The sequence below is a fragment of the Thamnophis sirtalis genome, unplaced genomic scaffold, assembly GCF_051295495.1.
Source record: "Thamnophis sirtalis isolate CommonGarterSnake01/CBP01778 unplaced genomic scaffold, rThaSir2_p1.2 scaffold_9, whole genome shotgun sequence".
Classification (NCBI taxonomy): Eukaryota; Metazoa; Chordata; class Lepidosauria; order Squamata; family Natricidae; genus Thamnophis; species Thamnophis sirtalis.
This window is the reverse complement of record NW_028261389.1, coordinates 40,173,484-40,199,091: the sequence shown is the minus strand read 5'-3', so window position 1 is coordinate 40,199,091 and position 25,608 is coordinate 40,173,484. Positions and strand designations below refer to the sequence as shown.

Genomic DNA, 25,608 nt, shown 5'->3' with positions numbered 1-25,608 from the left:
AAAAGTTCTTCAAGTAATACTACTTTCTATCTACATTCAACTATTGTAATATATATTTCTACAAATAATAGACCACTATTTTTATTCTGAAGCAGAATATTATGGGACAAAATAACATATTACTGCATAATTTCTGCTGAACTGTCTAGTGATAGGGCAGACCTATTTTCTCAATAACTGGGTTCCAAGGAGAAAACTACTGGTGAGTGTTTGAGGACAGTGAGGAAGAATAATATTTAACCAATTTGTCCTATTAAGGGAGAATAATATCCAGTCTGTTTTAGTGGTTAAGGCACCAGGCTAAAAACCAGCTATCTTTGAGTTTTAGTCTCACCTTAGGCATGAAAACACACTGGATAACTTTCAGCTAGTTCACATCAGGCTTGGATAACAAGTCAGTCAGTCAATTTCTTTCACAATCAATGGATCAAAACTCAGTTTATTAGAGAGAGAAAAGCAAATCATGTACTTGCACAAAAACGCTAGAGGAAAAAATTGAAGGAGAACACTGAAAATATCTTAGTGCTTCTGATTTTGTAAATTGAAGTTGACTGTAAATTTTCTACTCCTTAGTATCTCTGTCTGCAGTATTTGTATTATTTTTAAATGTGTTTTAAAGAAGAGAAACTGATTTGGTATGAGATATTTATAATCTTTGACTTGATGGGGTAGAAAAATGAATAATAATTTCAGATAGACTGACTATTACAGCAAAATAGGGAGAATAGGGTTGTATTCTCTCATTTTGTTGTTTGTTAGACAATGAAAGTCCTGGAAGATTTTTGGCAATCCTGCAGTTTGAAGTGATGCTTTTGATTGTTTGTCTTTTGGTAAGTTCATGATTAATCAAGTGATATAAAATTAGAAGTGTAGTTATTTCAAGATTACACTTCTAATTTTACCAACACCCTAATAGTAAGCATGTCTACTTGGAAGAAAGTGCTAAGTAGATTGCCTGAAACTATCTGAAGGATTTCATTTTTGTTTAATTTTGTTATCGTTGAGATATATAATTATGTTACTCAGAATTTCAACTAACTTGCAAGAAATGTTTCATCTGAATATTCAGGAATTAAAATGAGTGTACTCAAAGTATGAGTAACAGTTTCTTCATTTGCAGGTGATGTCTATTATATTGTTCCTAACAACGGTTCGGAATATTTAGCTGAATTAGCTTCTCAATATAATGAAGATCCAGAAGAACTGAAAAAAAGGGTATTGTATACACACAAACACACACACACCCCTACTTGATTGCACCATTTTATCCCACTGCCCCATTTTATAGCACTTTAATATTTTCTACTGTGTGAAATTACAATAAATTCAGCAAGACCAATTTATGCTATCCTGTAATCAAATTATGTTGGTGAAAAGGAATCATTCAGCTAAATCTGAACAAGCAAACTCTTATTGCTTGAAACAGTGCATGAAACTTGAATCTGATGCTTTTGAGTATTGAACAGATGTTATAAGGGCTAATAATCTCTGCACAGTACATCTTGTGCTCAGATGTTTTTTGTTTTTACTTAAAATTAATATCTATCAATAAATAGCTGGTTTCTTTTTGTTTGCTAAAAAGAGCCTAACTTAGTTCAGTGGGAATTAACTACCAGATAAGCTTCTTTAATCTTTTGTTTTTTAAACATTTGGGGCTAGATCATCTAAAGGACACTTCATTCTTCAGAAGAAATGTTTTATTCAGACAATCATAAACATGATTTTAATTAGGAATTGAGTATAGAATAGATAATTGTCTCCTTTTCTTGTGGTCTTCAATTTTATTCATCAACCGGAATGACCATTAGCAAGAATTCTGGGAGTTCAGGTGCACATATTTGAGAGCATTTAAGATGGAAAAGACTGCTATATCCATGAGATTCTTTCTCCGCATAATGATCCATTGGGTGATCATGATTGCAGTGATATTTCATTTTAGGGAGAGATGGGAACAATTGAATCACAGATTTGGATTTTCTAGATTCTGAGTATATAGTCAGCCATTAAGTTATTATCTGTACCCAAAATAGAATTGTATAAATTAGTTTTTTCTTCACACAATTAAGTGAAATTATTTGAACTGACAAGTATCAGTCTAAGATCATTGAATAAAATGTGTAAGTAATAAGATTTATATCTTAAATTATTTTTTATTTAAATAGTGTATACTATAATAATTTTTAGTTGGAAATTAGGGTGCAGATGTAGGAAAAAAATCAAAATGTAAAATGTATTCCAATTATTAAAGGTTGTATAGATTTTTTAAAAACTTCTACATATTTTTTTTTACTTTAAATATTCCCACTTTTTATCACTGTATGACTTTCTCATAACACTGCCAGACTTTGGTAATCTGTGACCTCTGTGTCCTTTTTAGTAGTCCCCAGAACCTCTTTGTTCATGGCTGCTGAAAGTTATAATTTCCTGTCATTTTTAGTATGAAATGCAGGAGAAAATAATTTTACAAGGGGTAAAATACATGTAAAAGAGTTAAAAAGCTAATGATGCCCTAACACTCCAATCTAAAACCCAGTCCTACCAACATGTTTCATAGATGCTTCAGCCTCTCCCAAAATTCTGATGTGACACTTAGCAACCAAATGTCTACCAACCACCAACAAGCCCTGTTGTGATTTTTTTAGCCTGGATTAGCTACATGTTTAATGTGGCTTACTTCCGAATCAGATGTATAGGATTCCACATTCATTTATATTTTTTTCTGTGAGAGAAAATATGTATACATTTACATCAGCGCCTTATAATTATTTTGTTTCAGCAATATTTATTTTAAAAAATGTAATTGCATTACTTTTGGTTAATAAACATGACAGATTATATTTTTTCTATTCAGAAAAAAAGAAAGAGAAAAGATAAATTTTGGCAGTATAATGTATCGTGTCAGACCATAAATGTTTTGGTGGCATTTTTACATTTATATGTTTGAATAAATCTTCATTAATCAGATGACACTAACTGACTAAGAAGTCTTAAATGCAAACCTATGCCTCACTGCCTATGCAGATCCAACTGTTGAGGTTGCACACAAAAGTCCCTGTGAGAAAATTAATGGTATCTCTGGCCAGCAATTCACAAAGAAGAATAAGGAAGCTGAATCCTGCTGTTTTTTCTACCAGACAACTTTTCTAACAGCTCTTTGTACAAACATATTTGGATTGTGGTTGATACAAATGCTATAGAAGTTTTCTTTCATAATAAAAAATGCCCCGGTTTTTTATTTTCTAAACAATAAAAATAATTTTATGTAGTACTGAGGTTTCATAATTTTAAGGTTCAAAATATTTGCTGGTTTTTAGGTATTGTCTGAAATAGAAGATGAGGAGCAGATGAGTGAGTTATCAGAAAGTACTATTGAGTTAAAAACTGATCAGGATATTTCTTCTAAAAATATAGCTGATGGCTATTCTTTAACAGGTAACCAAACATGCAATCAAGTTTTAATTGCATTAAATTTGTCTTAAATCAGAATTAAGGAACTCCTTCCTTTCCTCCTTCGTTCCTTCCTTCCTTTCTTTCTTTCAGGTCTCCAAAGGCTACTTTTACCCCCAAGCACTTTGATGAAATAGTGGACCCCAAGTTCACTATCCTAATTTATTTTTAAGTTTATTTCTTTATTAAATTTAAATCTATTTAGTATTGCAAATGATTATTATATTGTCAAATTTATTTGCCACTCATCTTGTGGTCTAAGGCAACTCTAATGGAGCCTTTAGGGGAGTATTAAAATGTATTAACACAGATAAAAATGTCTCTTTATTTTAATGCATGCAAATCCCTTAAAATCATCATGAATTAATGATATAATTTTACTGAAAATCATACATTTATGTATATATGTATTCTTTTAGATGCCAATGACATACCTATCAACTTTAGTTTCCAAGAAGTTGAAGAAAGGTGCAAGCAGGAGTATCAGTATTGGTTGGAAGAGCAAAAAGTACTATTGAAAGAAAAAATGAATCAATTGAAAGCTAAGAAGGACATGGAAATCTCTCAAAATAAAGAAGAGGAGAAAAGACGACAACTACGTCAAGAAGAACTTGAAAATGAACGGCTGAACTTAGAAATGTTTAATGCGGTAATATATTTAGGATAAAGTAACAATACTTACAGGTCATATTATACAAACTACAGCAACTGGATTTTGCAATGAACTATTACCATGGGAAGTGCTCCTTTCAGAATATATCTCTTTTATTTCCTGTTATGTTATTGAACAGTCAGATTCTCTACCAGCTGAGCATGTTCAGTCCTCTTTGGAATTTTGAAGATATTTATCCCTTTAGGTTTTTATTCTTGCAAGTTTTTTTTTTATTTCTTGAGCCTGACAACAACTTGTTCCCGTATTGTCAGACCCAAGGAACCAAGAACAACACAAACAGTTGCTTCAAAGTAGTTTCTTTATTGTTACTTGCCTGTAGACAGATATCTTGCAGACTAAAGCAGCTATCTGAATAACTACTAGATATACCCTGCAAACTGCTGAGGGGAATAGAACTTCTCTCTTTAGGCATATCAAAAATTCCAGGCCTGTTTGTCTCTTTGCTTGTGGGGGGAAGAGCCTCTCACTACTGGGACTCTGGCCCACATTCTACCACATATATGTAGATATAGGTAGTCCTTGACTTACGACCACAATTGAGTCCCAAATTTCCATTGCTAAGTAAGGCAGTTGTTAAGTGAGTTTTGCCTCAATTTACAACCTTTATTGCCACAGTGAATGACTGGAGTTGTTAAGTTAGTAACATTGTTTTTAAGTGAGTCCGGCTTCCCCATTGACTTAGCCTGTCAGAAGGTCTCAAAAGGGGATCACATAGCAAAAGCATAGCAGTTAGATATGTACCACTTCATAGTGCTTTTACAGCCCTCTCAAAGCGGTTTTTACAGAGTTAGCATATTGCCCCCAACAATCTGGGTCCTCATGACCCAGGACACATGACCAGGGACACTGCAACTATCATAAATACATGCCAATTGCAAAGCAGCTGTATTTTGATTACATCATTGTAGGGATGCTGCAACATTTGTAAGTGTGAAAAACAGTCATAAGTCACTGTTTTCAGTGTCGTTGTAACTTTGAACAGTACTAAACAAATGATTGTAAGTCAAGGACTATCTGTATTACCAATTTAGCTTCATAAGGATCAACACAATACATTGAGGATACTCTTAGTAGCAAGTCCTGCATGTAACATATGTGGGTTTTGATTCTTTCTAATGTGTTAATCACTGATTAAATATTATTTGTCAACATTAACTTTATTTATTTATTTTAATACTGAACTACCTTTTATAATACTGACCTCATAAATTCAAGATATTGAGCTCCTCCTATTTTCCCTACAACTTTGGGTTGAGTGAAAATGACTGGCCCACAGTCACCCAATAAACTTCAGTGTCTGAGAGTGATATAAATCTTGGGTCTCCCTGCTCATAGTCCAATACTTAACCTATATAGTGCAATTTTACTCTCAAATGATTTTTAAAAGCAACCACCTTTTTGATAAGTACAAAAAGAATCTTATTTATCTTTGGTAACTTCACCAATCAGAACATAGTTTTCAGAAATGTTACTTGAAATATTAACAGCCAGGAACTAGATTTATTTATTTGCCTATCTCACAATAGTGACTTTGGATGGCATAAAAAGATTTTCTGGAAGGATATTAGATTATACAAACTTTATTTTCTGTCACTTTCGATTCTTTTCCATCTCATTTTGTATAATGGCATAAATATATTTGTAGAGATCTGATCTGATCGATGGGGTCACAAAGAGTTGGACATGACTTGGTGACTGAATAACAAAGAACTGATGGATATGCATTTAAATATTCTGGAAATTGCAGTTTCTCCATTTGAAGTACCATTTGCTATCTGTAAATGCCTTTGAACATAAATATGCTGGTCTTGTTGTATTCGGGTCTCTTCCCGTGTAAGATTGAGATTGTCTTGGCAACATTTCGGTGAGGTTCCACTCGCCATCTTGAGGCTGGTGTTTTGGGCTTGAAGTGTGATCACAGCTGCCCCAAAACACCAGCCTGAAGATGGCAAGTGAGACCTCGCCAAAACGATGCCAAGACAATCTCAATCTTACACGGGAAAAGACCCAAATACAACAAGACTAGCATACCTACACCCATATATATGTTTTCTGAGGTTTTGCGGATGTTTGTATGTAGGTCTTTGGTTATTTGGGTTTTCTCCCTCGTAAAATTGGAAGTGTCTTTGCGACGTTTCGACGAAGTCTCATTCGTCATCTTCAGGCTGGTTTACTCGGTATCGTGCTTCCAGGAGCAATGTGAGATTGTAGCTGTTTCTTCCTTTTAACTTCTAGTGGGGGTGTGAGCTGATTGGTTAGGAGCCTGGCTGTGTTCTGATTGGGTGGAGGTGTGTTCTGATTGGTTGGGGGTTTTATGTTCAGCTTAGTCTGAGTTGCCAGGGGACTTGAGCTGGTGAGCTGCATTGCTGTGGTTTGGCTTTGTGTTTGTGGTCGTGCCAGGTCTTCATGGGTGGTGTCAGTCTGCTTCATGTGCTTTCTGGAAGCACGATACCGAGTAAACCAGCCTGAAGATGATGAATAAGACTTCATTGAAACGTTGCAAAGACACTTCCAATTTTATGCGGAAGAAAACCCGAATAACCAAAGACCGACCTACATATATATATATATACACACACACACACATACATACATACATACATACATACACTAAATATAATTCTGATATTTCAATATGATTTTGGTATGGAAAAGAGGAAATGTTATTTTTCTTCTCTTGAAATCAATGGAAATAAAAATATTCCACTGTAGTGGGACCGCATAATGTATTATTCCAAAGAATAATTAAAATCCAATATTAATTTAAATAATGACAACAAAAGTCTATACTCTGTACAGAAACAACAGACTGTGATGGAAGAGGAAGTGCTGAAGGAAGAGCAGACTTGGAAAGAACAACTGAAAGAACATGAGGTAATGTAGATTCAGGAATGTTCCCAACTACTTATATGGGACATGCATCCCTACAATCTTTATGGTTTAGCTTATAGGTTGTGCTAAAATCAAACTTTGAATGATTTGGTAAATTAAATCATATGATGAACGTATAGACTCCACCTTCCTTGCACACTTCCTTTCTTTGCTATTTGTATGATTCTCAGCAAATTGTGGTTTACTATTATAAGAATATAGTAAACTGGTTTCTGCAAATCATAGGGTAAATGGCAATAAGAATTTCAAATTCAATGTAGAATCTGATTTGTAGGTATGATGGTTTGATGATGAACTGAAAATTCAAGGGTATGAATCAGAACATATTAGAAAAAGAGTGTCCACATCAGTATCCTTTTCTCCAAATCTTTTTGGTTATAATGTGAAAGCCTAAAATATTTAAATAATATTTCAGTATTTGAAAAAAGATGTGCCATTTTCACTTTTATAAAAATATGGAGCTGCTTCTTTTTTCACCTGAAAATAAACCTCTATACCATACCAATTATTCTTAATGTTACAATTTTATGCATTTTCAACATGTGGCATGATAGTCTTGGAGAAGCTGTATCAGTGACTGTTTGGTTAGCCTGAATGTAATTTTTTTAAAAAATCATGCTGCTACTCTCCCCTTCTCCATGAAAAATTTGGCTGAATTTAAAAAGGTAAGGTCAAGGCTAAATAGAATTTCTTTTAGTAATTCCATTAAATCAAAAACCAGAGAAGAGTTCAAATCCAAATAATCAGTACAGAATAGGGAAGAGGCAAGAACATAAAGTTAAAATAAATGCTGATCATTTGCCACAGTTTCCTTTATACCATAAAATAACTAAGAAGCTGATAAAATCCACCTAATATCAAGAATGATTTGTTTTTTTAGAAATAGTATTGGCCCAGTTATACATTTTGACTATTTTTTATCATTAATTAAGTTTATATGCTGCCCAACTCCTATTGACTCTAGGTGGTTTACAAATCTCATCATGAAAATTACAAGAAACCAAAGGTGGGAGAGAAATAGCAGAATAACAAACTGGGTAGAAATGAGAAAACAACCCAAGTTAAAAGTAGGCTTCAATCACCAATGGCTTGGGTAAGGAGCCAGGACTTCAGGCCTCTTTGAAACACCACCAAGTTGGGGGCTGTTTGATCTTGGGAGGAGCACCATTCCAGAGGAATGTCGAGTGGAAAGTCAAGAATGCAATATAATATTAGAATATAAATGGCAAACTTGGAATATAAACAGAAAGTAATGTGTCCATATGAAATACATAGAAAACTCTAAAAAATTTTATCTTCAAGAATCAAATGAGATTTGCAGATATGTAAATTCATCATAGAAATAGTGTTGATGTGTAGAAATCCAGTTTATAGCTGTGATATTTCTTATAAAAGCGTCTTGTCTTGTTGGAATACAGGAATTCATTATGAAATTACACACACAAATAGAAGAAGAAAAAAAAGCCTTTGAAGAACAGAAAGCAAAAGAAAGACAACAATTGGTGGAACAGCAGAATAATGCAGCTATAAAAATTCAGACAACATTTAGAGCTTTCGTGGTGAACAAAAGATTTGGTCCTGTCTTGAAAAAAAAGAGAGAAGAACGAGAAAAGAAAAGAGAAATGAAAGAAATAATGGAAAAGGAAATGAAAGAAAAGGAGGAAAGATGGAAAAGGAGGGCTTTAGAAAAAATGAAAGAAAAGAAGGAAGAAAAAAAGAGGAGAGAGGAGAAAGAGAAGAAAGAAAATGAGGAGAAGATGAGAAGACATGAAGAATATGAAAAAAAGAAAGAAATTGTGCGACTTCAGCGAGATTTAATTATTGGAGAATTGAAAAATGAAGAAAAAAACAAAGTAGAATTTACGACAACAAAGAATACTGAATCTCTAGATATAACTGAAGATACAGAACAAACAACTAAGAAAGAGCAAGAAATAGAAAAGGAAGTTGAGAACACAAGTGAAAGAATCCAGAAAGGAGATGAACTTGAAAATGCAGCTAACAAAATAGAACCAGAAGAGGAAAGTAAAACTTTTGAAAATGTAAATGTCAAAAAGGAAAGGAGAGCTGCAATAATACTAGAACCCTCAAGTATAAATAAAGCTTTAGACATAACAAATAAAGAAAAAGAAACTAAAAAGTTAAAAGAACAAGAAGATAATAGTGACCCAAAAATTCTAATTATGGAAAAGAAATATTTAAAACAAACACCAGACCAAAACAAAGAACAAAATGAACAAGAAATGCATGAACTAAAGAATGATAAATTATGGAATGATATTGAGAGAAGTAAAGATGAAGAGTTAAAATCAGGAAGACAAGAACATATTGAGATAAATAATGAAGAATCAATGGAGAATAATGTAAAAAAATCTTTAGAAACTGCAGAATGTCAGCAAGATAGCAATACAAATGTTCTTAGTTTTGAAACCAGTGCAATAGTTACCGGTAATCAAGAAAGTATCATTCACTACCTTCATGTTCAGTTAGATTCTGGGGACACTGGAAAAATAGCCAGATCTTCTGCTTCGGAAAATAGTAAAATAGATTTTGCTCCAAAAGAAATTCATGAGGAGGTTAATAATCAATGGGCCAAAGGTGATAACTCGAAGAATTTATTTGAACAACCACTTGTATCTGATTTTGTTGAAGCTAAAAGACTAGCTTGGATGAAAACATATAAATCTTGGTCCAGAGTTTATCAGGAACACCAGGCAAAGAAAATGGTTGAAAGAAGCAAACCACGGAAATGCTCATTTGACCAGATGCCTCCATTGAGTGCTACTATGATAATTCAGGCAGGCCCTTGGAGTTCTCTACAACAGGTAAATCAATGCTAGAAATCTATCCAATGCCCTGTAAATACTGTTAGTATTTATGTATAGTGACTTTTAAAAGTTGTTCTAGTTGTTACCTGAAAGTTATGCACATTTTAATCTGCAGGAAGGCCCACAATCCCCCATTTAATGTCCAGGAGAAATTCTTGCACTCAGTAAAAAACAGTTTTCAGTAAGTGGGATCAGAATCCTATTTGATTGCTGAATATCCTAAGCTGGCAAGCAGCATGCTTTCATAGGAATATATCATTAACCGTGTAGAAATGAGTGCTTGAATTAGTGATTAAAGATAGATTTCACAACTCAGGAGTGGGTAATATTCAGTTAGGCAGGCAACTGGCTTGGTATAAATGTAATTTCATGTGTTTTGAATAGTATTGTCTGCTTGATCAAGATTAGAAATAATTTTTCCACAAGTACGGTTTTGAATTTTTCCTAGCTGTTTGTTAAAAAAAAATGTTCAGCTATGTAGAATTGCCATTTTTATTGCTGTCCAATTCAAATGTTATCAAAATGTATTTATTTCTTATTGGATACATATAGGTGACCACGGTTAACTTTCAAGATTTGCCTGGTTGCAGCCTGTCCACTTTATCACAATGTGCAAGGCTTCAGTTCTTGAGCCTTAAACGCTGTGGATTACTTGCCTTGGAAGGACTCAGCAACTGCAAGGATTTGAAATACATAGATGTAGAGGTACCGTGTATTTTACCGTATGTAGAAGTGAACTATTTTAAGTTGTAACCATCTCTTCCAACTATAGTGATTGAGAGGTAAATGTGATGTTTGCAGACTGTAACTGAATTAGAATTAATTTTTTATATTTTTGTTTCATTTTGATATATATTTAAAAGTGCATCCAAGAAAAAGAAGAAAAATCAGAAAAGAAGAGCAAGAAAGGGGTGAAAAGAAATAAAAGAGTTTTATAAGCTGCATAAAGATGAATAATAATGTTCAAAGATTGTATCAATTTAGCAATTTAATACATTCCTCAGTATCAAATAAAAATTAGAAAAGGCAGCCATGAACAACTTTGGGGTACTTTAAATCCATGTAGAGAATTATCATCTCTAAATGGTTTCCAGGTAAAATGAAATTTGGTAGTATTTATGAATATAACTACTAATATTCCCAGCAATTATATTTTAAAGCATGCTTTCAAATATGCATAATTTGAGAAGCTGTAATGCTATCTAGTGTGCAGATCTCCCATTTTTCTCAATGTTTGAAAAGATTACAAGGCTCACTTTTCTATTAAACTTAGAAACCGAGAATTAGCTGTGACATCATGCTTTCTCTTCCTCTATCCAAATCATTTCCCCTGAACTGGAGAATAATGTTCTATGTAATTTTGGTGATAACAAACCAGAAATGTTCCCAAGCTTACTGTGAGAATCTTTAATTAAAACATTAATACTTCAGCCCAAAAGGGGGATTTATGTAAACATGACTTTACATCCTGCCTCCTATCATTAAATTATTCTTGTTGTCTGAACTGAAACAAATCAGTAATGTTTATTGCAACATGCCTTAAAATACTGGCTGCTGGGAACAAAAGTGGAATGTGACTATGATTTCTTCTACCAGTTTGAAGTTTTCAAATGCACTGGATGCTGAATTGAATCAGTCTATGGCTCTAGAGAATGCTGTCAGAGTGTCTAGTGAATTACATCTTGGATGAGGTTTCTTTTTCAGATGGAAAAAGAATGGATTAAATTGTAGGCAGCGGAGAAAGAAATAATCCAGATGATTCCTCTATTCCTTCATTCCTATGAAAAAAAACAATCGGACAGTGACTCAAAATGTAGCAATTTCTGTGTCATGTCACTTCCTCCCAGTGACATGACATAGAGCAAAGATATTACTAAGAGGATAGAAAGCATGCTAAAAGCCATGCTCTATATGCTACTTTGATTTTATGTTTTATTACTTATTGTTTGAAAACTACAGATACATATTAAATGTTGGGGTAATGGAAATAGTGTAATTTTTATAGCTTAAAATGATCAGATGTGAGAAGAATTTTATGAAGCATTTAAAATGTAATCGTCCTATAATTCATAGCATTTTCCCCATAAATATTTGAGAAAGGACTCACAGTTGCACAATAAAACAATAGTACTTGTCCAGATATTTTGATACATTAAAGCCTGCAGCAATCAATATTTGAATATATTTAAATACATTTGAAATGTGAACATTATGGCTGGAAACTTAGATAAGTTTGCATGAGTGTTCTAATTTGAGATGAATGTTTAACAAGAAAGTAATGCAGTTCTGAATGACATACTACTGTACCTAAATATTACTTTAAGACTATTACTATAATCAGCCTGATTTTAATGGCATTTCATTTTTTTCATTATAAATTAGAAACTCTCATCCTAATTCTAAATGTTATTCAAGTGGGAGTCAATTCCAAGTATCAAACCAGCTGACAAAATATGATATGGAAATTAAGTATATATTTATAATATATAAATAAATTATACTTAATGAGATTTAATTCTGAGCATATGCACATGGGATTAAAACAGAATGCGTTTTTTTTAATCTTGAAATTCAAAGGAAAAAATCAGTCTGTTTTTATGTCTTTGTTTTGCTTTGTTCCCCCCTCCCCCAATAGGAGAACAACATTCAGATGATTAATTGTGAGAATCTAGAAAATCTCTGCATTCTAATTCTGAACAAAAATAATATTTCATCACTTCATGGTTTATATGGCTGCAGTAATCTCTTGAATCTTGAACTTTCCTATAATAAAATAACTCGCATTGGTAAGATACTAATTATAAATAATACAGCTGCAACCTTTAGCATATTAATTCATGTAAATAATAAAATATTTTCTGTTTTAGGAAAAATTAATTCCTCCTATTTCCTGAAATCTGTATATTCTGTAGTATATCTTTTTTTAAAAGACATATACATTGAATAGGTAGGGTTGATTTAATGATACTGAGTTCTCAAGTTTGGTCATGAATTTCTCCAAATTAATAATTTATTATGATGAAGGAAGAAAGGTTTGCATGTAATATTACAGGAAATCTAAGTAGTTTTGGTAGAGGATCTCTATTCTGCCACATAGATTTTGGATGTAGTCCATATGTTTGGTAGCTTAATAAACATAGTAGATTTTGTTTATAAGATCTGTTAAAGGAAAACAGAATATGGAAATTAGTTTGTTCATAGCTACAGACTATTATTACTATTTAATATATTATCTAATATCTATTTAAACAAGGAGGGAAGCATCCTAGAACTAAGGAAAAATTTCCTGACAGTTAGAACAATTAATCAGAGGAAAAATTTCCTCCAGAAGTTATGGGTGCTCCAATATTGGAAGTTTTTAAGAAGACATTGGACAACCATTTGTCTAAGATGGTATAGGGTTTCCTGCCTGAGCAGGGAGTTGAACTAGAAGACCTCCAAGGTCCCTTCCAACCCTGTTATTCTGTTCTGTTCTGTTCTTTCTTTAGAGTATATACCTATGGACCAATTTAGATTTTAAATGGGACTGAATGTATTATCTACTGGGCATCTTATGATCCTTCAGATGGTAGAATTCTTCTTACAATATTCCCATCCAGCTTGACTAATGATCAGGAAATATACTAGCTGAAATCATCAGCATTTGAAGCCAAGCAGTTGCACACTTATATTGCAATAAGTTTTTTTTAAAGAATTAACTAGCAAATATCTTCTTCAATTATTGTGTGCTATTCATCAATACAATATGGAAAAGATCCAGAGACGATATAGTTAAAGAAACAATAGTTTTCAGTGTGGTCACATAACTCATGGGTGTCAAACTTGCCATGTCACATTGCTGTCACATGACGTATTGCGATGTTTTCCCCTTCACAGAGCTGGGGTGGGTGTGGCCTGTGTGTTAAACATCCAGCCCATAGGTCACCAGTTTGACACCCTTGACATAACTAGTCCATTCACATATTCACATCAACTGTCTTAAATATTCAAGGAGAAGGAGGAAGTGGTGATGGTGGTGGTGGTGGTGGTGGTGGTGGAGGAGGAGGAGGACGAGGAGGAGGACGAGGAGGAGGAAGAGAAAGAGGAGGAAGAAGGAATTACTTTATTATTATGGTTGATTGCATAGGTATCCAGATATGTAGACTGGATTTGGCATTTTTATTTATCTACTGAGTCCTCCCCGAGGACCTCTGATAGATAAATATTATTATTTAAACTTATATGCTGCCTGACCTCTAATGACTGTGGCATTGACTGAAAGTAATTCCTGTCCTACCCATTCCTGTCTTTCTGTAATGTTTTTGTTCCCTACCACTAGGTAATGTAGGGTCTCATACAATCTGCATGTTTGGGACTTTAATGACAACTATTGAAAATATCTGATTCCAGCTTTGAGTCCTTTTTGATCATATAGAATACTAAATCTAAAAAGTCCTTGGCTTATGACCACAATGGAGCCCAAAATTTCCATTGCTAAACAAGAGAATTGTTAAGTGAATTGTGCCCCATTTTGCGATCATTTTGCCATAGTTGTTAAGCAAATCATTGCAATCGTTAAATAAATCGTCAGGCTTCCTCCCCCCCACTTGACTTTGCTTGATGGAAGGTTGCAAATTGTGATCACATGACCCTGGGACAGTGGAACTGTTGTAAATAAATATATGCCAATTGTAAACTGCCCAAATTTTGAACATGTGACCATGGGGATTCTGCAGTATGTTAGTCTGAAAACCGTTCATAAGTCGCTTTTTCAGCACCATTGTAACTTTGCATGATCACTAAGTGAATGGTTGTAAATCGACAACAACCTCTATATCTGAATTGTTAGTATAAATCTGTCAATGTAGATACTGTATAATCAGTCACAATTGGGATACTATCTGTATCATCCCACAAAAATAAAATAAAAACTCCACAGATAAATTGAACAGATATGCAACAGATATAAAATTCAGGAAAAGCATTCACATCTCATGTCAAACACCAAATAGAACAAACCTAACATGCATAAGTGTAACTTTTTTTCTTGATGCGTGCCATCTTATTTTGGTTTAATCTTTTGAGATACTTAGCTATGTTTCAAAATGGACATTATGCCCCAGTATCTATCTTTTATTTTAAAGTATGATTTTGTGTCTCAAACAATCAACAAACAGTTTTTGTTTTGCTTTATACATGCTAATCTTTGCATTAATCTTTAATTGCACTATTTTTAAGTTAAATTCAACTCGAACAACAATAATAAAGGGTGTAATGTCTCATAAGCAGTAAAGGAACTTTTTACCTTGCACAGGAATGCTCACACAATTCAGGTTGAAAATTTATAACAATGTGTTTAATTATTTATTTAAATTATTTATATGGCCACCCACCTCATAGCTATAACTCTGATTTCCCAACATTATACAACCATAAGAATATTTAACACAAATACATTCTGATTATAAAGAATACAAGCAATAAGCTAGACAAATATGAGATCTGAATGTATCTCATATAAAAAAACCTTTTTATATGAGAAAAATTTTTGTAGTATATGAAAGACTATAGAGTTCAATGGTTATTAAAAAATCTAGACTTTAGTGAGTATATTAATCTTGACAGATGCTTTACATTTAAAAATTTTAAACGGTCAATTCATGTTAAAATGGCATCATTTTAGTAGCCACAAGTTTCTAATGAATGTTGGTGTTCATTAAATGTCAAAAATCAGAAATCCAACGTAAATGAACAACATGGACCAAGAGAAATGATGGAATCTACATTCAATCTGTCTTCAGTGCCAGTTCTGCTCTAAGGGATTTCTTGTTTTGGATAGGTTTCCTTAGGTAGAGTATCTGAAAGGTTAATACAAAAATGGCATAATACAAATTAATGTGTCTTGGCTATGAAGCCTGCACAGCCAACAGTGTAAAAGCCTCTTGTCCTGTCTGTATATATAATGAAAACACTATGCTTATACATGAGAAGAGTCTGACTAAGAAAGTAGATTTTGAAGAAAACCAATTTGTTTCTGCTTTTCTGCCTTCATCATCAGCTGCTTTGAAGAGGTCTGATTGGTAGGCTGTGTGACTTACATTTCATGTTACACATAAATATATTGATTCTTTTGAAAACATGGAATCACATCCACTTCTTTCATGTCTAAATCCAATAGAATTTCCCAAAGTTATACAGTACTGGAAATTCTGAATGCTTAATAATATCTTATTCCCTAACTAATTTTAGTGTTTCTTTTATTTCTAAATCCTGTGAAACTAATGAGAGGACATTAGAAAAGTGATAAAAATGTGTTTGTTAAGAAAACATATTTGTTCTGAAAGATTTCTAAAGAAATGTGATGAATCTATCAACTGCACTTCAAATGAATTATTTTTTAAAAATACCATAGATGTGAGAGTACTGAATATCTTCAAAATAACATTTTATCAGCTGATTTTCATCAGTACCAAAGATGATCAAGATTTTCCTTCTGAAGATCCACCCAAAAGGCTCTCTGTGCTGTTTGTTACAGAAAACAAATGTAACATAGCAGAATAGCCCCGTTTAATGATTTTGAAAGGCAAATTTATTTTGTGTTGGGGGAAAATGAAAAGTTTGTTTCCCATGTCTTTTATTAATTATTTGCAATAATGTATAATAGTTTGATCTTCATAATGAGTATTTTGAGGAGTATCTATTTTGTGTAGAAATCCAAACCAATATGTTAGAATAGAAAGAAGGTATTTGTTGTGATATCATCTCAGGAAGTATGTGTATGTGCATTTGTATTTCCATTTTTGTTTCAAACTGGAAGTTCAGATGAAATCATTAAACCGAATCTAAATGATTATTTTTGTTTTATTGTTGTATTTTATGAATCCACTAGGTGGTGTTGGTTAGCTTCTAAAGCTATTTTCATTTCAGACAATTCAACAAGATAAGTGCAATTTTGGGGGATAAAATCAGAAGCACATCTAAAATTATTTCCTCATAAGTAAAGTGGTCAAGATTAAAATATATGAAAGTTAATATTTTAGTTTTTGCTTAAATATTTTCCTCTATTAAGAAAAGTCCTTGTAATTTTTACAGCACATGCTTAGATAATAATACATATTAACTATTATTGTATTAACATTTAATGTTTTTTCTTCTTTCTTTGTTCAGCATTCAGCATCCATTATAAAATGCCTTTTGTTCTATACATTATATTGTTTTGTGATATAATGACTGTGTGGTAGATTTCTTCCCATGTAGTCAGGCTCAGTCATCAAGTCTAATGTGATTAGGATGTACCTGTCTGGAGGGTTTATGCAGACAAAGTACAGATAACAAAAATCAAACTGATATTCTTTACTGTTGTCAGTTTGGGTAAGTTTTAATCATGAAATGTGGAATAAGAATTCGTTGAGCGACAAAACATAAATTCTAAAGAAATGCATTTGTTTTTCATGAATAATATAATGGTACATAATTTCAAAAATAGAAAATGAAATATATTGTGTGCAGGTACTAAGCTAATATTTCTGGTTTCAAGACAATCTGAATAATAATCATAGTATGAAAGACAGTATTTTATTTTATAAGCATATTTTATAAAAAATATTAAAACCAAATAGTATACCATTATGAATAAATTAATCAAATACAATTAATTTCCATATGTTATACAATATGATTTTTTGTTTTTAGGAGGCTTGGAGACGTTGAAAAAACTCCAGCGACTGGCTGTGGATCACAATCAATTGATCAGTACAAAAGGGCTCTCTGCTACTCCAACTCTGCTATACCTAGATTGCTCCTTTAATCATCTCACTCATATTGAAGGCATTGAAAACTGTGGTCTTCTCCAGATTCTGAAGTTACAAGGAAATAATCTCAATGAGGTAAACACTTGATGTTATACGGTAAAACTAAATAATTAAAAAAATGGGTATAGGAGTAAATCCAATAATACACTGTCAAAAAGCACTCTTTATTTTTGGATAATAAATTTCATTTTAGATAAACCCCTTGTTCAGAAAAGAGGACACATTTTTTTAAAAAAAATTGAGGGTATTTTATTGTCTGGGAAAGGATTTGTACAATTTCATTTTTCAAGTAACATTTCATATTTTACTTCAAAAGGAATCTATAGTTTAGAATTCCATTTTATCTTGTGATTTATATTACAGCAGCACTGTTAAAAGTATGAGTGAATATATGTATTTGTTGATGTAATGATGTAAGCAGACATGTGAGTAAAAAGAATTGAGGACAGATATATATTACAGACACAGTGACATAAATCTATAAAGAGAAACACAAATAGGTGCACAGTATGTGAATTATCCTTTCACTAGCTACTGTTGCCAGAAGTACTTACTGACTTTTTAAAATACATGTTTTGAGTATTTCACAGCAAGCAAAAAGAAGCCTAAATAACAAATTGCCAATATGATAATGTTCTTACATGCTCTTCAGTATAATTAAAATACAATTTCTGTTTTCGATTAAGTGTCAAAAGCATATCAGATTACTGAAAAAGTTATGAATGTGGCAAATATTTGAAGATAAGGAATATTCTCCTATGTGTAGTAGCTGGAAATTTGTATCTTGGAGAGAAGGAATTTCAGCTTTTGTATAGAAGTGATTCAGTAAATTTAGTTCTTGCATCATGCTTAAACTTTAAAATGTCTCTAAATTATGCTTCTGATTATCAACGTAACTGTTCTCTGGAATTTGATGTAAGTAGTACAATGGTATTATAATGGAATACATTCCCATTTCCTCACATCGTTATATTAGAGACTTAATCAAAATTATGAATTTGATAGCTTTTTGCTGTAATAGTATTTAGGATTACTGCCCTAGTAACTATTAGTACATAAAGATTATTTATGGAGGAAAAATATTCAGCTACTCTTGCATTGTTTTATTAATTACTAATTTATATTTAGTTCCCCAAGTTGGAAAATCATGTTTTGCTAAGAGAATTATACTTGGAAGACAATAACATATCCAGATTGGGAAAACTTACTGACTACTGGCTGCCTTTGCTACAGATACTTTTCATCTCACAAAACAGGTAAAATTAATTTTTTGGCAGAAAGCAGTTACCAAAAAAGAGTCTGGTACCCTACATTTTTCCACTAACTGCCAGCATGGGAATGCAAGTTATTGACATCTTAGCAGCCTACTTTGAATGAAGTTATAAGCTTTCACTGGATTTCAGTTATTAGTATATAAGGCACGAAAATACAACTTATTGTAGGCTGAAGATCATGCTTAGCTTTGAATTATTTTTGGAGCTTTGTGTACTGTAACTCTGATATATCAGATTTTGATATAAACCAAAAGGATCTGAGTAGTCTGCTTTTTCATTTGTATAGAATTATTTTTTTTGCTAATGGCAACTGGATAAGTTAAATGTAAAGCTGTTTAACCAAGATATTAAACTATCATAAAAGCTAATTGAGTAGTAAGAAATGTGGTAAAGGAACTCATCTACAGTAAAGCAATGTGGTATATCCATTACTAAGTGATTTCTTTAATCCACATCTGAGCTGCCACTATATAATTGCCTGTTATAAAATGAAATAAATTGCAAAATTGGATTTTTATTAACTAGATATTGTTGATAAAAATAGAAATATGAAGTTGGTCCTGGTTTCATTGGAAATATAACTTAGCTACAATACATTTTAGCACTTGAATTTTTATTTGAAAAAATAAAAATTCTATTCTGTTTTGATTAAATAGGGAGTCCTATAGAAATTAAATCTTTATTATGGTAAATAAATCATGTTTCGTGTTACTTTTTCATTTATTTACATCTTTATCACTGTAACAGGTTTCCATAATTTAAATTAATAAATATGTCATAACCAAAATTGTGTTGGGTTATGGGGTCCACCCAAATCTTTTATTATAGACTTAGAATCCTTAACACTGTAGTATTCAAAATACATGTTCTCATGTACTGCATTTTAAAACAAATTAATGATACTGTACCTACTCTACATTCAATTGATTTTTGTTACTAAAAACCTATGATGGATGATGGAGTACAACTTTTGTCATTCTGTGAAAATTCACAGAACAAATCTAAGTTGTCTATTCAGACAGAGGTGCAATTGTGAAAAATGTATCTTACTTTCAGATAAATGTGCATAGGATTAAATCAAATTGAATTCAAAAGGGTTTATTCTCAAACAGAATATGATTGCAGTTTGAGTTTCAAAAATCTTTGAAAGAGGTGGGTTTTATATAGTGGTATTTTTTTAAAAAAAATTGCTTTTTGTATTGAACTTTATTGAACTTTACTTTATCTATTTTATTTTTTTTCTGACCTGAACAAAACATCCTTCGAAGAAAAGAAGCAGATCTGGATGCATTTTTCTGACAAGGATATTTCCCAGATCTTCTTTTTCAGACTTTCTTTTAAAGTTGGAAAAATAAAAGCTTGAGCCTAGGATCTTCTGGATATAAATTATATGCTGTACTACCAAACTATAGGCTGACATATTTTTCAGTCCATGAAATTCTCTCATACCCCCCCCCCCTTTACCATTCTTTTTGATGCTCTTTGTTACAGTTGACAGCTGGTGAAGTACTTCCTGTTGTGTGGAAGGAAGCACTTTGTCATAACCATTCAGCAGATATCTGGCTGACATTTCTAGTAGCAAAAACTTCCCCTAAGTCTGCTCTATGTGTCAACATCTTTAACATAAATCATTTAGGCAAAAGTGAGAATGAGGACAAAATGAATAGCCATGACTGTAGATATAGCTAGAATGGATGACAGAATCAGCAAAATGCTGATTAAAGCAGTAAAAACATAATATCAGTAGCTGATATTTGTACTTGCTTTATCAATATGACTATGTTCTAAGCAGCTCCATATGCTTGTCTATGGCATAAGTGATTGGATGTTCTCTACAGAAAGGATTAAATGTAATGAAATAAGCTGTTGAAAGAAAAGCTGTTCCTTTGCTTTTATCCTACAGTTGTGGGATTTTTTTCTCAAGAGTGTGCATTGACTGTCTTTTCCTCTTTTGTTGATTGCAGGAAATCCTTATTAATGTTAGGATTGTGAATCCATATATTTCTTAAGATTAAAGATCCAAATGGAAAAATCAAATTTGCAAGTGATAAATAAAAACAAGTCTTCATCTTTAGTTTAGGAAAAATGCATTTTAAAAGTTAATATGCCAAAGAAAGTTTAATAATCATAATCCAACTGGTAATGCCTAAATATTGCTGACATTCCAAATATATTTTAAATGCAAACAACTGGACAATACACCCATTAGACTCACTATCATTGTTAGAAAATTGAGAATTACTTGTACAACTCAATACAAGAGGGTTTTTTCCCAAATAGGAAATAGTTTCAAAAGTGTATGGTTCTATTTACATATTATATTAAACTGTGATCTATTTGTTTACTTGCTGGCCCCAAATACTGTACAAACCAGCAAATAAATGATCCTTTTGAATGCTACAGTTGGTTCCAGTTCATTCTAAATTTGCAAGACTGAAATAACTAGGATTCTACTTAAATGGTAATATATGTTAACAATACATAAATAAGAATTGTATATATCAATTTTTGTCAATAAAAACCAGAATCTTTTCATTGGAGTTTCTCAGTCATTGAGGATTGTCTGTGCAGATAATTAATTGAAGAACCTAATTCTTATCTTTCAGCATGCCATGCTTTTCAATTTTTTGTACAATTGTGCTAAACTAGCTTGGGGCTAAAAAAATCAATGGATCCTCAGAATTCTTATGAATAACATACTAGAATAATACATATTAAATAGATTTACAATTTTGTATTGTTTATATTTATATTTGCAAGCTCCATTACTTTTGGCAATATGATAAAAATAGTTTCACACCATCTTAATGTAGGTTTAACCTCTTTATATATGTAAATAATGCCGTGATAGATATATAAAGGAGGCATGATTTGCATCACAATGGCACCATACTGATCATTTCCCTCCCTTGCCTCTGCAGACACCTGATTACTAGTTACCAATTTTTCATAGTGCTCGCTATATTTAATGATTGGCATTCCCATAGATTTTTTAAATTAGATTCTATTACTTAAATTACTATTTCTTAGAGAAAGTAATATATAAACATTTTAAATTAGCCTTGTTATCAGTTACTGAAACAGTATGTGCATAACTGCTGCTACCCCTTGGCTGAACCAGAATATATTCTGATCATTAACAGCTTACCATATATCTGGTGCTTTGTGGCCTGCAGTTCTTAGAAGTCAGCATTTGTCGGGCAAGAGTAGATCCGTTATACAGTGTATGTTTCTATTGAGAATTTGTCGGGTTTTCCAACGACACCAGTAGATGGAAAAATCTCATCCTTAACCCTAATAGTAGGATACTAATACTAATAATAGTAGTTTTATTCAGAAATAAATTCTTATGAAATAAAATCAAAGGCATTCAGTAGAGTCAGTCAGATAAGACTGATGTGGAATATGATAGCATTCTTTAAATATTATGAAATGTTGTAATACAGTGGGAGTGATTATATAAGAAGAAAAGAATAGAAGCAAAACCTTTTAGTAAAAAGTGCAAAGGACAAGGTACAGGCTAGAATGTGAGAGGAAATTTCTGGCTGTTGGTAAGTAGAACATGCTGCCACTTGAAGTTGTGAATTCTCTTTAACCAGGTTTGCAAACACAAAGTGAATGGCCATTTATTAAAAATGCTTCAGAGTATCTTTTCTCTTTGTCATTGAGGTAAAAATGCTTTTTGAACTTTAGTTACTGCACAATATTGCTATCAGTTGCTATCATGCCATTTTGTTGTAAATGTTGTAAAATATGATTGTGTAGGTGAGAAGTGAATTGTGTTGTGAAGTTTTCATTTTTTTTTCAACTCTTACGCAATTATTTCAAGGTACGCTCAGGGTAAAATAGGGCTGTTTTAGTGGATCCTGTGCTGAGCAGGGAGATGCCCGGAGGAAAAGTACAATACTTGTAGGTGATCCTCCTGGCTATGACCTTGGCCATGCCTATTTCCTGCTCAGGTGCATGTTGCAGTTTCTAATTGTGGCAACTTTTCCACTGGCACTGCCTATCTTCCTGGAGAAAGGAAATGCTTTGACCAAGCCTCCTCACCAGCTTGCAAAAGAGATGTGGCTTTCACAGCTATGTTTGGTTGCCTGGTTGAATGAAGAAGAGAAAGGTTTGCCATGCTCTCCTCAGTGAATGTGGGATTACCTATTCAGTACAAGCTCCAAGGTCCCTTTTCTGATACTATGCAACACCTGAAAAGTTATCAAAAGAAGGTCACAATCTGTTCTCCTTTATTCTGTATTCTATATAAAATATATATTTAAGTTGCAGGAATGTTCATTTTGATTGAGTATTTGGGAAGAAGAGTCTTCATTTCAGCATAAACCACTTAACCAGAGAGAACCATTCAGGAAACAATGGCCTTCTATTGGGAATGCTGTTTGTTTCTATGAGGATAGAGGCAAAGGGCAATATTGCCTCTTACAATTCTATAATTCTGCATCTCACTAAAATTAAGTTCAGCGAGATTTATCTTCAACTTTGAAAATGGTCTAACATTGAACCCTTAACCATATGTGCATCTCTTAGAATTTGAACTAAAATATTCTTTTGAATTGTTATATTACCTACTGAATATTTTGAAAAATATGTTAAGTGAAAGAAAAAATAAAATACATTTTAGTTTATTCCTTTTTGTAAAATAAAGGTTTGTTGCCTTTTAAATTTTATAAATTATTCTATTCATATATCTTTAATTCATTGTTAAAATGAATATACTATCATTATAAATAATCTAACAAGTCATGGCCACACTTGGCCAATAAAGAATTCTATTCATCTCAAAGATCTAATGTTTTAACTTCACTCTTTGGAAGAAAAATCTGTTGGTATCATGGAAAACCTGCTGGTATCAAGCAGGCAAACAGTAATTGCATTTTGGATCCAGGGCATGTTTAATATGTTTATTGTAGACTTTAAGAAACATTCTTTTTTCTCTTCTGCATATGTGTAATTTCAAGTATATTTCAATTTTACTTTTTTTTATACTTGTGTTGCTAACTGTCCAGTTTTTGTGAGTGCTTTGAGTTTAAATGATACCAGAAAAAGGAAGCTATTGGATTCTTTAAAAATATCTTTTTGGTTTTGTGTCATCTTTGTAATTTATATCCTTTTAAAGCCCAGGGCTAGTGGGACAAGGTCAAGTGGTATTAAGTTTTCTGTAATGCCTTTTGTTTTTCTGGTTTGAATTTTCCTTTAAAAGAAAAAAGAAAAGGACAAAGACCGCCAGTGAAAAGGAAACTATAGAATGACAAACTGAAAAGGATCTTATTATTTAAGGTAGAGCACACAATATGAATTTTATATTAAAAAACAGGTTAACCATTGAGTTTTCTACATCATACTACTCTAAATGCCATTACTAAAATGTAATATATGATGTGAAATTACCAAGCAGATAGTTATTCAAATTAAGTTCTTCTATTTTATCTTGGTCTATAATTTTACTGTATAGACAATACTTATTTTACAAATAAGTAGTACACTCCCCATAAAATATGTTTGAATAGTGATTAGGAACAGCGTCAAATCAAAATTTGAGTTGTCCGCTGCCAAACTGCTCCAAGTAGTTAAGTCTCTATAATTCATTATAGCCATCATTTGAATTTTTAGTAATGAATGTCCTTCATTAAATACATTGCTGAGTATTACCATTAATTGTTCTGTTCAAAATTATAAACTGTCAAACTGCAATTTTTAACTCTGGCAAAATAAATATAGCATTTGGAAAGAAAGAATAAATTGACCTGTATCGAAACATCTCACAAATATTGCCTTGCAATCTATCCTCTACAAAAAGCTTCTATCTTCCATAATTATAGTTTTCCATTTATATTAGTTTCTCTCTTTACAAATTTGGGGAATGTAGTAACATTTATAAAAACTAAATATTAGTTTAAAATAGCAAATCATATGCAAAGTATTTTGCCTCACCTCCCAGAATCTACTTTTCAGAATTCACAATTACCCATAAGAATGAATTTTAAATATATTTTAAGCAGATAATTCATTACTGAGTTATTTTTGCTGAGAAAATCAGTGAAGGGTTAGCAGAAAATCAAAAGAAAGTGATTTTAAACTTTATGTGTATTCTGCAAATTGGAGGTAAGAAAAAGTTGTACCATTTTTAACAAAACTTACTTAGAATAATAACAATGCCTAGATTTGGGCTTAAAATTAAAAGACTTGATATACAAGAAAAAGATGAGGGTGGGATGAACAAAAGCAAACACATAATATGAATATAATTCATATTATGATTTGCTGTGAGAAACAATCAAGTAACCTGTGGAGGTGTCAGAATGGAAAACTTCAAATGAGGGACTGGCAAATGTGGCTGAAGAAGCAATATAATGTCTCCTCTCTTTTTCTTTATCTGCTTTGCAACCTGTTGGAATAACTATTCTTTGGAGAAGTTTGCGTTTTTCTTTAGTTGCAGTTCTCTTCCATAGATTTGCCAAATGAAAATAAATGGTATATAATTTTCTTATATCGTATTATATATTTTTACGGCTATGTAGTATTATATTTTTACAGCTATTTTAAATTGAACTTGGCCCATGTAGATTACACAGATACATCTGTGTTAATCATGCTTTTATCCACAATGTTTTCTTAGCAAAATATAGAAGCAATTTGACATTTTGTTCTTTGTAAGTTTTCAACTACACATTTTTGTCTTCAGCCCTGAAATGCCC

At 32.3% G+C, this 25,608-nt stretch overlaps 1 protein-coding gene across 4 annotated transcripts in view; it reads left to right on the top strand.

The window, feature by feature from the left end:
* Positions 1-25,608, top strand: part of LRRIQ1 (leucine rich repeats and IQ motif containing 1) — a 96,459-nt gene that overhangs the window by 3,940 nt on the left and 66,911 nt on the right. For all 4 annotated transcript variants that reach the window (XM_014072234.2, XM_087723388.1, XM_014072227.2 and 1 more), the window contains 9 exons: positions 1,121-1,215; positions 3,315-3,432; positions 3,867-4,096; positions 6,920-6,994; positions 8,431-9,837; positions 10,393-10,545; positions 12,476-12,626; positions 17,512-17,705; positions 18,759-18,886. In XM_014072234.2, coding sequence (XP_013927709.2) covers positions 1,121-1,215; positions 3,315-3,432; positions 3,867-4,096; positions 6,920-6,994; positions 8,431-9,837; positions 10,393-10,545; positions 12,476-12,626; positions 17,512-17,705; positions 18,759-18,886 — 2,551 coding nt within the window. The remainder of the gene's footprint in view (positions 1-1,120; positions 1,216-3,314; positions 3,433-3,866; positions 4,097-6,919; positions 6,995-8,430; positions 9,838-10,392; positions 10,546-12,475; positions 12,627-17,511; positions 17,706-18,758; positions 18,887-25,608) is intronic.